Below are 16,275 nucleotides of genomic sequence, written 5' to 3'. Positions count from 1 at the left end.
CACCATATCTAACAGCCCATTGGAAATGTTTTTCTTATTTAGTCACTATTAGAAAAGGGAAAAAGTTTTTACTAATCTGACTTTATTCAACCGAGTTTTAACTAGAGTTGGAGACTTAGGAGTCAAGGTAGAAAACAGGGAAAAGTTGAGGTTGCATTAGGAAATTTAAAAATAGATGACCACCTTCCCGAATTACGATCAAATGGTGAGCTGCTAGACAAAAAAGTTCGCCAAACGGAAGCCCAAGGAGTCACAGTCCCGTGTACTTCTTTCTTTATTACAAGCACAGCCGGCATTTCTGCGTGCGAAGGTTGAAAGGATTCGGATAACGAGGACGAAGAGATTTTCGAATGAGCAGGTGTGGCTGTCATTCGGCCACCCCAAGGACGAAATAAGATCCCAAGGAAAACAGAAGCCCAACGGCTTCTACGTATGTACTCCCTTGACCTCGCTCGTGGGTGAGAGTATCCTTCACCTCTACTTCTGGGAGCCTTCTGCTCCTCCGCGGTTCCACAACCTTCTTCATCCCACCATTCCTCCAGGTACTCTCTTTCTTTCTGAGAATCTAGTTTTAACGAAGCAGGCGATCGGCGGTGGTTCTGTTTTATTTTACTCCTTTGATGTCAAACATGGAGATGCTTTCTGCAACTGGGTGCTTGCAATTCGTGGCTATTTTGTCATGGTTTTGATTTCTGCATGTTATTCTTCTACCTTATCGCTTGCCATCAAGCACGAAGAGTTAGTGGTTGCTTCGCTTCAGTAGATCTTCAGATTTCTGACTCCTGCAGTGTTCCTTGTGTGCGTGAAATCTGTGGTGGAGCATAGCGCTTCTCTTATGGCGCTTGATGCCCCAGTCGCTTAGTGGTGTCTTTTCTGTATCTCCATTGTTTATGGATTCTCTAGGCGCTAGAGTTGTTCCGTTTCCGGTTCAGTCGTCTTTATTTTTTTGGCATGTGGGTGTTCTGTTTCTTGTCAATTATGTCATAACGCATCAAATTTGCCCTTAGTAATGAGCTCTGCTTTCACCTCCTTGTGAGAACGGTGACCTAGCGCAGTAATTATGGACATGCTCATCGCTTACTTGCAAATAGCAAAACATACCTTGTTTCTGTCGCGAATGGTGGGAGCCAGACAGAGATTCGTAGTAAAACCATAAAAGAATGATAATTTGAAATTTACCTTTTTCGTTCTTTTGATACCTCGCTCCATTGAAACAGGGAAAAGAGGCGTCTGTCAACACGTGTCTAAGTGGATTACATGCACACTCAACGCTTTAGCGTTGCCTTTGCTCTATAAACATTAGTATCAGTTCATTTGAGAGTTCTGGTACACTTATGGAAGCCTTGAGCTTACAAAGTCCAGAGCTCAATCGTGGTAGAGCCTATAAGCTTCTATGTTTGAGTTCCTCTCAAGTGACTTCATTTGCACAGATTGTTCAAATTCCTTTGCTGCATCTGTCTTTATGTAAACATTACTTAGTATCTTGATTATTTGAATTTGCTTGCATGCAGTAGAGAAAGAAATGGTAATTCATCAAAACTTATAACTGGGTGATACCATTCTTTCGTATTTTTACTTTTATTAGTGTTTTCTAGTTTCCTGTTGTTATATCATGTTTGGACTTTTCACCTTGTGTTTTCCATTTTCAAGTAACAGCCTAATGATTAGCTTTTCCGGTTTCCATATACTTCATATTTGACGACCACTGCACCTTTGCCTTTTGATGCTTTATTTCAGCGGTTGGGCCTTAATATTTCTTGGATTTAATGGCTGCCTCACCGGCTTGTCTAGCTTCAATCTGCTTGTCGTCTTGCGGCACCAAATTTAGTGAATCATTTTTTGGCAAACAATGCCCCAACTCCTTCGGTTTGCCTTCTTTGAGCATGAATCCTAGATTAGGCTCTGCTAGAGCATCTTGGGAGCCGAGACAGGAAAATGGAAGAAGAGAATTTTTAAGGTTGTTGTTTCAAAATGCTGGAGTTGGTTTATCTGCTTTCTTGAGGCCTAAAAGTGCCAAAGCTGATGAGCAAGGTCCATCATCCTCACGGATGTCATATTCAAGGTTCTTGGAATATTTGGACAAGGATAGAGTGCAAAAAGTGGACGTCTTTGAGAATGGTACTATTGCAATTGTTGAGGCCGTTTCCCCTGAGTTGGGTAATAGAGTGCAACGGGTGAGAGTACAACTGCCTGGGCTAAGTCAAGAGCTGCTTCAGAAGTTGAGGGAGAAAAATGTCGACTTTGCTGCTCATAATGCTCAGGAAGATTCAGGTTCCCTCCTGTTCAATCTAGTTGGAAGCCTAGCATTCCCTCTGATATTGATTGGAGGGCTGTTTCTTCTATCAAGACGGTCCTCTGGAGGAATGGGTGGGCCAGGAGGTCCTGGTTTCCCACTTGGCATTGGCCAATCAAAGGCTAAGTTCCAAATGGAACCAAATACTGGTGTTACCTTTGATGATGTTGCTGGTGTAGATGAAGCTAAGCAGGATTTTGTGGAGGTAGTGGAGTTTCTGAAGAAACCAGAAAGATTCACTGCTGTCGGAGCACGGATTCCTAAAGGTGTCCTTCTCATTGGCCCACCTGGGACTGGGAAAACTTTACTTGCCAAGGCAATTGCTGGGGAAGCAGGAGTCCCATTCTTTTCTATTTCAGGATCCGAATTTGTAGAGATGTTTGTAGGTGTTGGTGCTTCACGAGTTCGTGACCTTTTCAAGAAAGCAAAGGAGAATGCCCCTTGCATAGTCTTTGTTGATGAGATTGATGCTGTTGGCAGACAGAGGGGGGCAGGAATTGGAGGGGGAAATGATGAAAGAGAGCAAACACTTAATCAACTTTTGACAGAAATGGATGGTTTTGAAGGCAACACTGGAATCATAGTAATTGCAGCAACTAACCGTGCAGATATCCTTGATTCAGCTTTATTGAGACCAGGACGTTTTGACAGACAGGTCAGTCCGATATTCTATCTTTGACAAGTTTTCTGTTTTCTGCTGAGCCTATATGGCTTGCTTATATGCATACAGCTAGATTTCATGGTTGTTCATTAATATTTACATGCTTTACTGTAGGTTACTGTGGACGTTCCTGATGTCCGTGGGAGGACCGAGATATTGAAAGTACATGCTAGTAACAAAAAGTTCAACCCTGAAGTTTCACTTGATGTGGTAGCCATGAGAACACCCGGTTTCAGTGGGGCAGACCTTGCAAACCTTTTGAATGAAGCTGCTATACTTGCTGGTCGGCGTGGGAAGACAGCTATTTCTTCCAAGGAGGTTGATGATTCAATAGATAGGATAGTTGCTGGTATGGAAGGGACAGTCATGACCGATGGCAAAAGCAAAAGCCTTGTGGCATACCATGAAGTCGGGCATGCGATTTGTGGGTAAGATTAGTTAGTTCTTTTCTTTATCATGTTGATGACCCAGATTATGGGCATTTGTGTTTGTCAAATGCTATAACTATTCCTCTTATTTATTTCTAGATTTATGATTTTTTGTATCTAATGCAGTTTACTGACTGACCATCATTCTCACCTTTTTGGAATTCAGAATCTTTATTTGTTAGTTATTTACCTTGTGTATCGAATTAAAAGATGACACAAAATGATGTGAAGCTCTTGTGCTTTCTGTTGAAATTTATCGGGTCAGTGAAATAAACGAGCGGCCCTTACAGGAAGACATGATACAGTGGTGGAGCCAGGAATTTTGGCCAAAGGGCACCAGTGTTTTAAATTTGAATCTTGAAGGGGCACTCGTATATAAATACGTAAAAAATTGACAAGGTACCAATATATAAATAAGGCAGTTTCTGTGTGCTGGTGTGGGCAATGACCCACATCAGCCCACATGTGGCTCCCATGGCAAATACTTCCGACAAATGAAGAAAAACCAAATAATATACGGTCACATTTTGAATAGAGAATTGTTAAATACAATGATAGTTATTTTTCTTTTGCATTCATCCATATTGAATATGTGAAGAAGTAATCCTGTAATTTTTTCCTTTTGAAATTAGTTATATTATGTGCTTGTCTATTATCACTGGAAACAGTTCATGTTCATGCTTTTTGCCTTGACCCCATTCCTCTCTCATGGCAAAAACCTATAACTTGCCTGTCGTTTTGTCTAGCTTTACCATTCCTTTTACTAAAAAGAAGGTTGTTTTATTTGGCTGAGCATACTTGTCCCTAAAAAGAACATGGATGCGCTAAATTTTTTCTTTTGATATTTAAAATAAATAGAAAATGCTGGTAAGAACAGGGTTGAATATTTAAAAGGAAATAAGAGACTTCCAACTTTCAAGGCTTAGATTTTAAATTTAATCAAGTCTCTACACATGCGCATGCACATCAACACAAAATGTTTATTTCTTTTCTGCGACCTCTCTGTTATCTAGTTCTGCATTGCAGTATGCTTAGGAATTGGATATGTGCTTCTGTTGGATGTGGCTGTCATGCTGATGGGTACTCCTATTGTAGGACTTTAACCCCTGGGCATGATGCTGTACAAAAGGTCACTCTTGTTCCAAGGGGTCAAGCTCGTGGACTTACTTGGTTCATACCTGCTGATGATCCAATACTGATATCTAAGCAGCAACTCTTTGCAAGAATCGTTGGTGGTCTTGGCGGCAGAGCTGCCGAGGAAGTGATTTTTGGTGAGGCTGAGGTGACCACAGGTGCTGCTGGTGATTTACAGCAAATCACTAGCCTGGCCAAGCAGGTAATGGAATCTACTACCATAGCCTCCTGCAAAATATTTATTGCCAGTAATCGAACTGTAACTGTCTACTTGGAGATCGTGTCCCTTTTTGGCTGGTAATGGCTATGTTGCTATAGTAAGTTCTGTTACTGTTTCCTGCAGATGGTAACTACGTTTGGGATGTCTGAGATTGGTCCATGGTCTCTAATGGACTCTTCTGCACAAAGTGCGGATGTCATCATGAGAATGATGGCAAGGAATTCAATGTCTGAAAAACTCGCTGAAGATATAGATGCAGCTGTTAAGAGGATATCAGATAGTGCATATGAAATGGCATTGAGCCATATAAGGAACAACCGCGAAGCAATTGACAAAATTGTGGATGTACTTCTTGAGAAGGAGACACTGACAGGTGATGAGTTCAGGGCCATACTTTCCGAGTTTGTGGAAATCCCTGCTGAGAACAGGGTAACTCCATCCCTCTCTGCCGCTGCCTCTGCTTAGTAAAGCCATAGTACTCTTCTTCAGCATGTAAAGCATTTCCATTTCCCTGCAGTTTGTACACACAAATCCTGTAATTGATGTCGGAAGTAAATTCATCAAGCCACGTAAATTTTGCTCTCTCGCTCTGTTTCTCTCGATCTATATATAATCACAAATAAGTTTTCGTTTAGCCATTTTTTTTCTGTACAATTGAGACAAACGAAGTTCAGAATAAGCGTTTTCCGTTTACTATTTTAGCCATTGAATATGTCCTTGTAGATTTTTCAAAAATTTGTGGATAGTTTTGGGAGCTTTTGCATGTGTGTTCCCAAAGGAGTCTAAAGAGTAAATCCTATTGACAGCAGCAGTAAAATCCCTTTGGTTTCAGACATTCCGTGCACCGCCAAGAGACTGACCGTGACTAGGAGTGGGTAACAAGTCTAATAACTCGAGCTCAACTTGGGCTTGAACCGCTTAAATTCAGCTTGAATTTTAACCATGATCGCCTATAATAGTCACAGCCGGCCGGCCCAGGCCACCACTGCCAGCCCCTTTGCTAACAATTTGGGAGCTTCCATGTTCCTGGCAAGGTTTTGGGAAAGAAGACCCACGCTGTTTGCCCTGAATCGCGTTCCTTCCAGGGCTTTATTATGCATCTTAGAACTTCCACGTAATGTTACAAAGCTCAACTTAGGAATTTTACCTTCAAAACTTTACAAAAGAGTGCCAGCATTATTCTGAGGATATAGCGACCTTTAAATTTTAAAATTATAGAAAGTTGCATAGAGTTTGTAGTATAACGATAATTTTGACTTTCATTTGTCCATTACCTCTCTTAATATGTGTAAGAGGTTAAACAAACAAACTTGAGCGTGCTTTTTTTTCTTTTTTTTCCTTTTTGGGTCCCACTAAAAGTTTCATCTCATTCGGCAAACTTTTCTTTTGGAAACAGAATGTTTATAATTGTTACTGTGTATGCCTGTAGCCGTTGAAAGAAAGAATGTTTCCCTCCCAAGGTTTCTTCCCTCCTTGATCAACCACCTCCTATTGTACCTTAGGGCCGTTTGGGAATAATAACAATAAATTCCTCTTCCATACATCTGTTCCAAAAAAAATGAGGATGATTTATGAAACACTTTTTAAAACAAAACCACTGCTTTTGCTTTTGTTCTCACCTGATTATGAGAGCCCACATAAAAAGACACCTTGTCATCCCCCTAGAGGTATAAAACCCCAATTCTAACGACCCCACCTCTGGCCTTACGCCTGCTTCAACTGAAGTAGAGGGTTAACACCTCTGGCGCCTATGCCTGCTTTAACTCAATAGAGCGTTAACACCTCCGATTATCAAAACCACTGACTGGCCTTTTACCAGCAGCTGAACCCACCATACACGCCAAACCCCTTGAAGCAAAATAATATCTTTAGTTAGTGAATAAGATCATACGAATTTAAAACATTTGGACGGTTTATCAACTTTTTACGGATTAAATTCCAGAATCAACCATATCACTTTGTTTACACCCAAAAAATACTCATAAATCAACGATATGATGCAGGATGGATGGGAAACTTGGAGAGAGAAACTAATTTGGACTACAAAGATGTGTGATTGTGTGGCTTGGCCAAAAATAAATACAACCATATCAAGCAGCTCACATCCAACTTAAAATGTCAGACTGAATGAAACTATTAAAAAACAAGTGCATAGTGCACATCAATGTCCGTGAAGGTCACTGTCCAGGATACAGTCTATACGGGCAGACCTGAAAGGGTGCTGGATCTGGTATACATGTGGTGGGTCATGGTTCAGTTCCTAGGAGTCTCGCTGTTTGCAAAAGATGAAACTATGGGCGTACAACGTAGGGTCAAGCAGATACACAGAAGACATTTCCCGCTCCCCCCAAGAGTGTGCAGGTCTGAGTTTCTCTGTTCCTAGAAGATGTAATTTCTCCCACAAATTACAATACGGTCGGACGCATTCAGGTTCTCAGCTCTCTACGTACTGTAAAAACTGGTAGTTGTGGGAGTCTCCCTATCAAAGCGGAGACGTTGAAAACCTTCTTGCTCAAGTATGACAACGGTTTCGACAAAGTTGCTGAAGAACTTTTCATACTCGTTCAACATAGACAAACCTTATCAACAAAAAGGTGTGCCGCTAGTTCACCTGCAATTTGGGGATAAGCATAGAACCACTTCATCTGTTGTTCATTTGCCGCAATAGGAATCATACAGGCAATGGAAGGACTAATAATATAAGCAGGAATAAGAAGCAATTCGACCAGAGAGATGGAGAAGTGGGCAGACCACGATCTCTAGGTGGGCAATTGAAGGTCCACCTCTATGAGTTCCCACCTCCTGGGGCAGGGAAACAATTTGTTCACCTGAGAATTCGGTTGAAAGAGGAGCAGCAGATATTCTTGCAGGGATGATATCAAAATGATAAGAATGAATGCTTCATCTGTAACTCCAGGTTAGATGGGTCAAAGGTACACTTCACTTCAGCCCATATGCATCCATCCGAGCTGTCTCTGCCATTTGTCATGACTGCAACAGGCCTATTCAACAGTTTTACCCCTTGTTTCCAATACCTCTTTGCTGAGGAAGATGATAAACAAACGATGAGATTCAGCCACTGATTTGTCAGAAACACTGCCAGATACTAGATAAAATTTGAATACCGAAGCTCGATAATTTTTTGGTTAGAACTTAGATCATATGCACCTGGCCCTGTAGAGATAACAACCTCGTTGCTTTCATCCATCACCCAGTCAATCCAAAGTGCAAATCCATGGCAGATGCCAGATTCAATGAACGTAACCTGATCTCAAGAGAAGTCCAGCTTTAGTGAAGAAAAGGGATGGACATCTGTTGGAAAAGAGAGAAGCAACAGACAATCCCATCCAACAGAAGGAGAATTATATTAGAAGTATGGGGCTGCTAGCAATTTTTTCAAATGAGCAACAGAAAAGAACAGTAAAGAGTGTTGTATATTAAGTTCCAACTGGCAACTAGGGAGGTTCAACTGTAAAGCAACTTGCCAGACTGATGAGATCCACTGAACAAGTTATGCTTATCCCTTTACCTTGCATTTTCCAGAACACATACTCATTGGCTCAGATAAATTGAACTCCATGATGGTGACAGCCTCGCTGAGTTCCTGCATTTAACATCTGATCTATTTACAGGAAGACCATTATGAGCTTCCACATTTAATGAGAAGTTAAAAAACCAGTTCGCTTGCTTGCTGACAGAGTTACAAGTTCTCACCTTTATTTCTCCACATTGCCAAATAGGATAAGACAGAAAAGGACCTTCATGAAACTCAGGTAAGTCACCACATGCCCCTAGAATCTCATTTACAGGCGAATGGTCGAATCCTTCAACTCTTTTAAGCATGCGACGACTTTGCCATAAATCCTGCACGAACAAGTTACATTCTGAAGAGTCGAGCAAGATCATTTTCAGAAAAATTAAGTGTGTGGAGAAACATACTGGAGTGGACATGGCACAGCATCTTAGAATTCCTTTGAAGGGCATAACTGTTGCATCTTTGGCTAGCATTGGACCCAATGCTGTCCTTTCCTTCCTTCGTTCAGTTGAACAAGAAAAAAGAGGGAAAACGAATAAAGAAGAGGTAACTTCAATTATGAAATAGCTTGCAAATACAGCAGGATTAGCACAAGTCAGGCCTAAGAACCCTATGGAAAACATGATGTACTTAATGCTTTATTTGATCATGTCAAGAATTTATTGTACATCCGAGGAATTGCTTCCTCAGTTACGAGTATTTTTACAAGATGTACTGGTATCACCTTATCCGTCCAGTGGCATTGATGTTTATTCTGAATCTGCAACCCATGTATGTGTATATGTGTGTGCATGTATGTAGTCTTTTCATGACCAAGTGTCTCTCCATGGTACATGGAGAATAATAAGCCACTGCTATTTCTCACAGAAAAATGACTTGTTAGAAGTTATAGATAAAGTACCAAAACTGCAGTTGTTGCCACGGAAGCATTCCCTCTTTCCCACTGTAAAACGGTTCAGACAGAAAAAGGTCTACCTGAAACAAAACATTCCCCAGCAAGGATATTCTATAAGCTAAAATCACTTGATGACAAACAGAAGACACGGCACGATACATCAAACTTTTGAGTCTAAATAAAACCTACTAAAGTCTTCAGCCCTAACGAAGATTTAACATATCCTAAGATAAAGAATGCACCTAATCAATGAATAATCCCAAGTACATACATATTCAGATTGATAACTGGATATCCCATGATAAGAAGACTAAATGCCATAAAGTGAGTTGCTGATAAAAGGAAAAATTCTCATGAAAAAGACAAACTAAATATGTATTCAAGTGAAAATACTACCTTTACCTTTTTATGATTAGTATCTTCCATGGTCAAGCCTGCTGAACTTTTACCGAGAACCTTCACATGATCCATTGAAAAACCATTGGAGTTAGCCACAGTCTTCAGGTACATGTAGCCACTTTTACGTAACCTTGGAAGCATAGAGATGATATGTGAACTTGCTGATAAATGTGCCAGAGCTACCGTCAGGAAGATACTATCATCTGCAACCACACATAATGGAGAAGTCCTTCCCTGCAACTGTGAGAACTATTAATGCTAGATTCTAAAGTAATATTTCTGTAAGCACGGCGCACATACTACCAACTTTCAGGCAACTCCAATTACATTGGGAATGTCACCCGGACATAAATGGTTTCTCCAGTAATTGAACTGACAAGAATCTGACTATTGGCCATGTGAACTCACACACAAAATCCCGTAAACATCATTTACAGCTGGGAGATTATGTAAAATTTGCATATACAGATACAAGGACTTGCTGTGCCTCTTGTAAAGTATAGCTTCACTAAGAGAGAGATCACAAAGCTCACAAGAGCTGCATCGATGTGCATCGGTTCGCAGCAACTGGAATGAAACAAAGCTTCAATATATGACAGAAGAGGGATATCAAGTCCCTAAATAGAGAAGCAGCAACTTCTCTAGCTGTTGGAAGCTATACAATGCGCAGCCTCTAACAGCTAGAGAAGCTTCTGCAATAAATAGGAAAAAGGAAAAGGAAAATACAACAAAATGAAAAAGGAAATATGCAGAAAAGAAAAGGATAGCAAGAATACATATACACATACACCTACACACACACATATAGAGTGTACAAGATTCACAAAATTGAAGATAGCAAAGATGAGAGTTTCACTTTCTTCTTTGGTTTTTTGGTAAAGGTTGCTGTTGCATACATACATAAACAAGATCTCTATCCTTTGAAGGAAGTTGAGAAGTTCATGTTTGTTATTATAGAAATGCCCCTAACCCATTGTTCAAGAAATTCACGTAGAAGACATACTTACAGCATTCTGTACAGCTGAAGACATGGCAAACCTCCAGTCTTTATCTCCATAAATTGCCACTCGTTCTGGTGGCAGCTCAAGATGGGGACACTTGTCTTGACTACCATGACAAATCCACTCTTCCCCACGTGCATCATATTTTTTGACATTATAGGAGACTCTGATATCATCATGGACAGATTCAAGAAGGATCTGCTCATTTTGGGATACATATATCCCCGAGCCAGAAGTGAACCAAATACACTGCTTCCAATGATCACACCAGTTCGAAGTGCCTTGACAACAACAAAAGGCACTATTAGTCATCAGGTCTCTGACATGCATATGTAGATGCATAGATAGAACACGTAGCTTTGTCAGCAGGCATGCATATGACAGAAAGTTTATAAAAGAAAAAATGCAAGCACTTTGTTCAATATGGAAGCACAAATGTAAAAGGATAATAACCCACACAATTTGTAAGTTGCTTTACAGTTTACCGTTCCTGTTATAGTAATGACATGTTTCAAACATAAACAGGGTTCCTCTTGGATAAAGATCAGGAAGAGGCAAATCAGCCAGGATCTCACCAATACAAAAGGTTATGCTAAGGAATCATGAAAACCGATGAGACATCAAGAAAAACATTGAGAATTTTACCTGAGTTTATCCACCGCGGAGCTGTTGAATAGAGAAGGGTTCCTTCTTTGTCAAGCTGAAGAACCCACCTGTTGGTGAAATTCATGCCGTCATCATCAACCAGTCAAAATAAATGCTTAAAAGTAATTAAATAGACATACCATGAAATAACAGCATGAATACAGCCGGAATCCTTTGCTGTAATTGGAATCTGGATACTTCGATGGCTTTCTGGCCTCCTCCAAAAATCAAAGTCAAAAATTTTAAATGGCTCCGACAACTGGATGAAAGATGTTAGTATTAAGCGACCTGCTTTTGAATAAATATCCCAAAGTCCTAATGACTGTGATCTCTTGTCAAAAGATTTAGAAACATACCAATTTTATCTCCCCTGACAATGGATCACAGTGCATAGGCTGCTGTTTCTGCTCAACTCGGATGACTGTCTCTGAACCAGAGGGCACAAGATGTATGCCATCAGAAACTTGGGCTTCATTTCCAGATAAATCATGAATCTTCCACAGAAATGTAGATTCAACAAGCTGAGACAAGTTCCACAGAAATGAGATGAGAAATATCATGTCTGAAGAACTTCCATTAGCACTTTATGAAGACAAATCATGTTATTAACATGAAAATCAGCATGTACAAAGACCTAGTTCAGATACTAAATTTTGGACACAAATTTAATTAGCATTTAATGGAGAAAAAATGCAGTCACATATGATGATTAACATGTGGGGAAACTGAAATCCATGTGACTAAGGAAATATGCAGATTCTATACAGTTGCTAACTTGTGTTCAGCTCTGCGATCAAAATTAATTGCAAGGCCAGCCAATGATACACGATTGAGCAAACTGACTCTTAACAAGACAATAAATCTTAGTTTCATGACTATAATGCAGCATGAGGAATCTTCAAGATATTTATCAAACAAACCCCAACTGGGACCCAAAGGATGTCCTGAGTGAGGCAGGAGCATCTGGAAAGCATACACAGTAACACAACAATTAAAGGAATTTTCAAAAAATGAGATTCTGATAAGGCATGAATCAAAAGATTACTCAGGAACATTCAGAAGTTCCCATGAACAGCTTGAAATGAAATTGGTTCAGGCTTTCAGTAACTAAAACAAAATTTATCAGAATGTACATGACCAAACAGCTACACTGAAGACAGTTTTCAAAATTGAGTGCAAGATATATCAATGAACTGTTCCACAAGGAATATAAAACCATAGAAGTCCTACCAAACTGCATTCTGTATTACACATGGTGATAATCAAGATGCCTAAATAAATTCCAATATTCTAGTAGTCCTACTAATGATTTTCCTTCAATGAAGAAGACCAATTCATGATACTAGTTCATCTAAAGCCACACAAGCAGAGGCAACTCATTAAACCGAAAACACATAAATGCCCAGTAAGCATTTCCTTGTGAAAGAACCAGAACCAGTGAAGCACCTGACCATATGTGGTAGCCCGATAGGGGACAGTTTGACAATTCTCATTCAGCAACACATCATGTGCATTCTGAAGAGTTGGCAGCAACCCCTCCCCCAGTAATTCTGAGTCAAGTATCTCACTTATCTGCATCAATTAGAATGCTTCAATTTTTTCTCTCACATTTTCTTTTATTGTAAATGCAGAAAAGAGTTATTTCAAAACTCAAAGATTTAGCCAAACATGGAAACTGGAGTACATTCAAATAGTTATAAAGAAAAATAAACGTATACTAGATAGTCTTATCTAGATATAAGATCCTGAATAGAAGTGCTTTTAATCCAAGTACATAAAAATGACAGAATATGTCGATTCAAGCAGCTTCAAACCTACACCTTCCTAGGTTTTAGAAATGCCCTCAAACCTGTTTTTTTTTTTTTTTGGACTAAATACTTTCAATTCTACTATGTAACATGGACGTGGCACGTAGGTCAATGCACCTGAGTCATCTAGGGCACAGGTGTTGTCCAGAGCAGCTGTAGTTCACACCTAATTCAACAACATGATGCCCACACACAAACATACAATTGCACGCATCTGCACTCATTGACATATATACCTTATTTTAGGAACCAAACAAGATAAAAGTCATCGAGATTATGCAGATAAACTTCAATTGGCAGGATCATATTTACAGTTCTGTGTTTTCTTACCAAAACATCTGCCCGGCATGGAAGGTCCACTCCAACTTGGAGCTCATCAGAACGTTTGTGAAACAGATGTACTTTATCATTCATACCATTGAGGCGCAAAATCTTACGCATCAATTTTCCCATGGGAAGATAAGACTCGCAGGCTGATACCATCCCTTTTCCACCATTCCTTTCCATTCTATCACACCCGTCTATTGCTTGGGCAGCCATCATTGACAGTAAGCCGGTACCTGCACTGTGCACATCATTAGTTTTCACTTTTCCAGCAGGCATATTGATACAACAATAAACTTGTACATGCAAAATGGGTAGGCCATGTTTTGGAAAACATACTAAGCATGCTATAGCTAACCCAATTATGATTGAGTATTAACCATTATTTGATGACCTAACTTATCACTTTTGTGATACTTTCAGAATGCCAAACGGATTTGTACAGTACTAAGGCCTGCATCAACTTTGAAAACTAGCAACTCAATATCAAATTTAGCCCCTAATATTTGAGAGAAATTCCCATTGAAAGTTCTCATTTGGTCTGCACAGTGTTCATGCTGGCGACAGGGTGATGCTGATCATCATAATTACCACGTATTCAGCATGCTAGAAGATCTTCTTGAAACATAATAAGAACTGTTTTCTTGTCCAGAAAAGCAGACCTTGATAACAACTTAGAAGTCACACTTATTGAACTAAAGCTCACATCTTCAAGGCAGATGGGAATTGGGGAAAAAACTATATGCCAGAAAATTTTGATATCAACCAAAACCTTTGGTGGCTTCAGCCTATATACTAAGGCCTGAAAGCCCTTTCTGATTTTATGCCAGGAAAGATAGCCGCTGCTGCAAGCTTGGTCTGGACTGTCAAGGTATTTTTGTGTGTGCTTGTCTGTTTACATGTGTGTGTGGTGTGTAAATATACCGAAGCTTGTGAGAAAACTTAAGACAAAGCTGGTTATGTTTTGCTGCCATTGCTATTAACTATCTGCCTATTTTAATGGCAGTGATTGGCTTTGAAATATTAAATAAAAGGGGGCATAGAACTGATAGAAAAGGCTTTAGGAAAGGGATAGCATATATTATTCTCAAACTTACAATCACCTTTCACTGTTTTGGACCACAAGGCATCACATTTGCCTGAAAGTACCTATAATATTCATCCCACAAAGTTGGTCTTGTGAGGCACAATGTACGATTTTCTAGTTTGCAACAATGCAAGTGGTGGAAATCTCTTTCGATTATAAATGGGCACTCCTATATAAATCCAGGCCTAAATATTTAGATTAATAATGCGTTGCTTTTCTTTGGACATCATCCTTTCCATCCACTTCCATCTCAACAAACCAGTGGAACGACTTCGATTAAGAATTAGCCAAGAACGTACTGGCTGTATCTAGCTTCTTATCAACAACGCTCTAACCCCAAGTATGCTAATTTTGGAAAGCTGCAAAATTTAAATCTAACAAATGAGCCAACAGGCAACAGATAACGCACGGCCAGCATCTAGCTTCTTATCGTGCAACATGGAGTCTAATTTAATCGAAAATGAACCAAAAACGCTGATTAAAAAAACAGCTAAATCCAGCGATCGTAAATGCACCAACAAGTGTAAGCAAGAAATAAAAAACTCGGCAGTGTGGTTCATAATTATAATAGACACGTACGGAAACGCACGGAACCGCCTAATTGTTTCTATCAGACTATATGAACGGGCTAAGACAATAATCAGTCAGATTATATACCAAAGAACACACATGGGATAAACAGTTGCTAATAAAAAAAACTTCACAATGTAAAGCAACCATTATGAATATAAGCATTCAAAAAGAGAACAGTGATTCTTCATAACGGGATTTTAGATTCATCTTTAGCAGAAAAATAATTTAAACTGCCCAACCTTCACTTCAAACTGTACGAAAGCAAATTAATGCAACAAGCAAACATCAAACGAGTAGACCAACAGACAACGTGCGTGTTAAATGGCTGCTAATCAATAATAGCTGCAGAGCTACCCCAAATAGATCAGGACCCATTAACCAATAAGCCTCAAAGGATAGCGTCGAAAGGAAAAGCCAATGCACGGAATGAGCAACCACCCATGACCCAATTCACCGGAACCAACAAGAAGAATGGCACGACAATGATCAACAATAACAAAAGCCCAAGAAAGTGGAGGAATGGTCCGCTGAGTACCCAATATCTAATACATGGCAAGGCTTCTTTATGACCTTTTTAATAGCTTCATGGTAAACCCTATTCCTCTCAGAATCGTTGAGCATGTCGAGGTATGAAGTCGAGGAGAGGAGGTCTCTCGGAGGTTCGTCGTCCACGGCCTCGTCGACGATGACCCACTCCGAGTTCCCGGTGGCGGGATCGATCCTCAATTGGAACATCCGTTGGGAGCTCATTGCGGCGGTTTGAGGCCTTCTTGTTTCTCTTCCTCTTCGTGTTCTTCCTCCTCCTAGGTGGACGCTCGCAGAGGATGACGACAGAGAGTGGACGAGACGACTGAGAGCACGGGGAATGGGATTGCCGTTAAAGGGCGGGACCAATAGAGCCGCCATGGGAGTGGCCCGCTTCCCGCCGATACGGGGGCACTTCTAGGGCTGTCAGCGGGTCGGACTCGCACCTGGTCTGGTGTGGTTCCAATCAACATATATTTCTCACTCAAATCCCATGAAATTTATCTAAAACAAAAACATCCCTTGTTTCTCTAGATTTCAATAAAACGCTATCACTTCCTGAAACAATTTCTTATAATATATGCTATAGCCTTAGGATTTGTTTGGATGCACGGCCAAAAAGACATTTTGAAGGCCAAAAGCTGTTTTTGCTTCGGAAACGCCTTTTTTTTATGTGCGTTTGAGATGACTGTAAAAACAGTCTTTTTTTTGTAAAAAAAAACATGTTTTTAGAAAATGTTCTTTTTA

The 16,275-nt window shown here is 40.1% G+C and overlaps 2 protein-coding genes across 10 annotated transcripts; one reads left to right on the top strand and one right to left on the bottom strand.

The window, feature by feature from the left end:
• The first annotated feature begins 290 nt into the window (after positions 1-290).
• Positions 291-5,318, top strand: LOC116252804 (ATP-dependent zinc metalloprotease FTSH 2, chloroplastic-like). The gene is made up of 5 exons (XM_031627345.2): positions 291-542; positions 1,738-2,948; positions 3,069-3,382; positions 4,478-4,718; positions 4,860-5,318. Exons 2-5 carry the CDS (start codon positions 1,767-1,769, stop codon positions 5,199-5,201), a joined length of 2,079 nt encoding a protein of 692 aa, XP_031483205.1. The 5' UTR covers positions 291-542; positions 1,738-1,766; the 3' UTR covers positions 5,202-5,318.
• An 848-nt stretch (positions 5,319-6,166) lies between these two features.
• Positions 6,167-15,954, bottom strand: LOC116253051 (protein arginine N-methyltransferase 7). 9 transcript variants are annotated; one of them, XR_004172381.2, is made up of 15 exons: positions 15,539-15,954; positions 13,350-13,584; positions 12,658-12,783; positions 11,568-11,732; positions 11,352-11,470; positions 11,212-11,279; positions 10,573-10,847; positions 9,569-9,805; positions 9,173-9,246; positions 8,451-8,769; positions 8,266-8,340; positions 7,905-8,001; positions 7,565-7,778; positions 6,356-6,584; positions 6,167-6,280 (listed from the first exon to the last, which is right to left on the bottom strand). XR_004172381.2 is itself a non-coding variant. In XM_031627777.2 (14 exons), the coding sequence occupies exons 1-14, from the start codon at positions 15,907-15,909 to the stop codon at positions 7,615-7,617; spliced, it is 2,250 nt and encodes a 749-aa protein (XP_031483637.1). In that variant the 5' UTR covers positions 15,910-15,954; the 3' UTR covers positions 6,802-7,614. The 9 variants fall into 9 exon arrangements, 5 of the variants coding, with proteins under 5 accessions (XP_031483637.1, XP_031483636.1, XP_031483640.1 ...); XR_004172379.2 differs by lacking the exons at positions 6,167-6,280; positions 6,356-6,584 and adding an exon at positions 6,802-7,347 and having other exon boundaries at positions 7,488-7,778; XR_004172380.2 differs by lacking the exons at positions 6,167-6,280; positions 6,356-6,584 and adding an exon at positions 6,802-7,347.
• Between the last annotated feature and the right edge of the window lie 321 nt (positions 15,955-16,275).

The sequence above is a fragment of the Nymphaea colorata genome, chromosome 4, assembly GCF_008831285.2.
Source record: "Nymphaea colorata isolate Beijing-Zhang1983 chromosome 4, ASM883128v2, whole genome shotgun sequence".
Classification (NCBI taxonomy): Eukaryota; Viridiplantae; Streptophyta; class Magnoliopsida; order Nymphaeales; family Nymphaeaceae; genus Nymphaea; species Nymphaea colorata.
The sequence above is the reverse complement of the archived record's forward strand: the minus strand, read 5'-3'. Positions and strand labels throughout refer to the sequence as shown.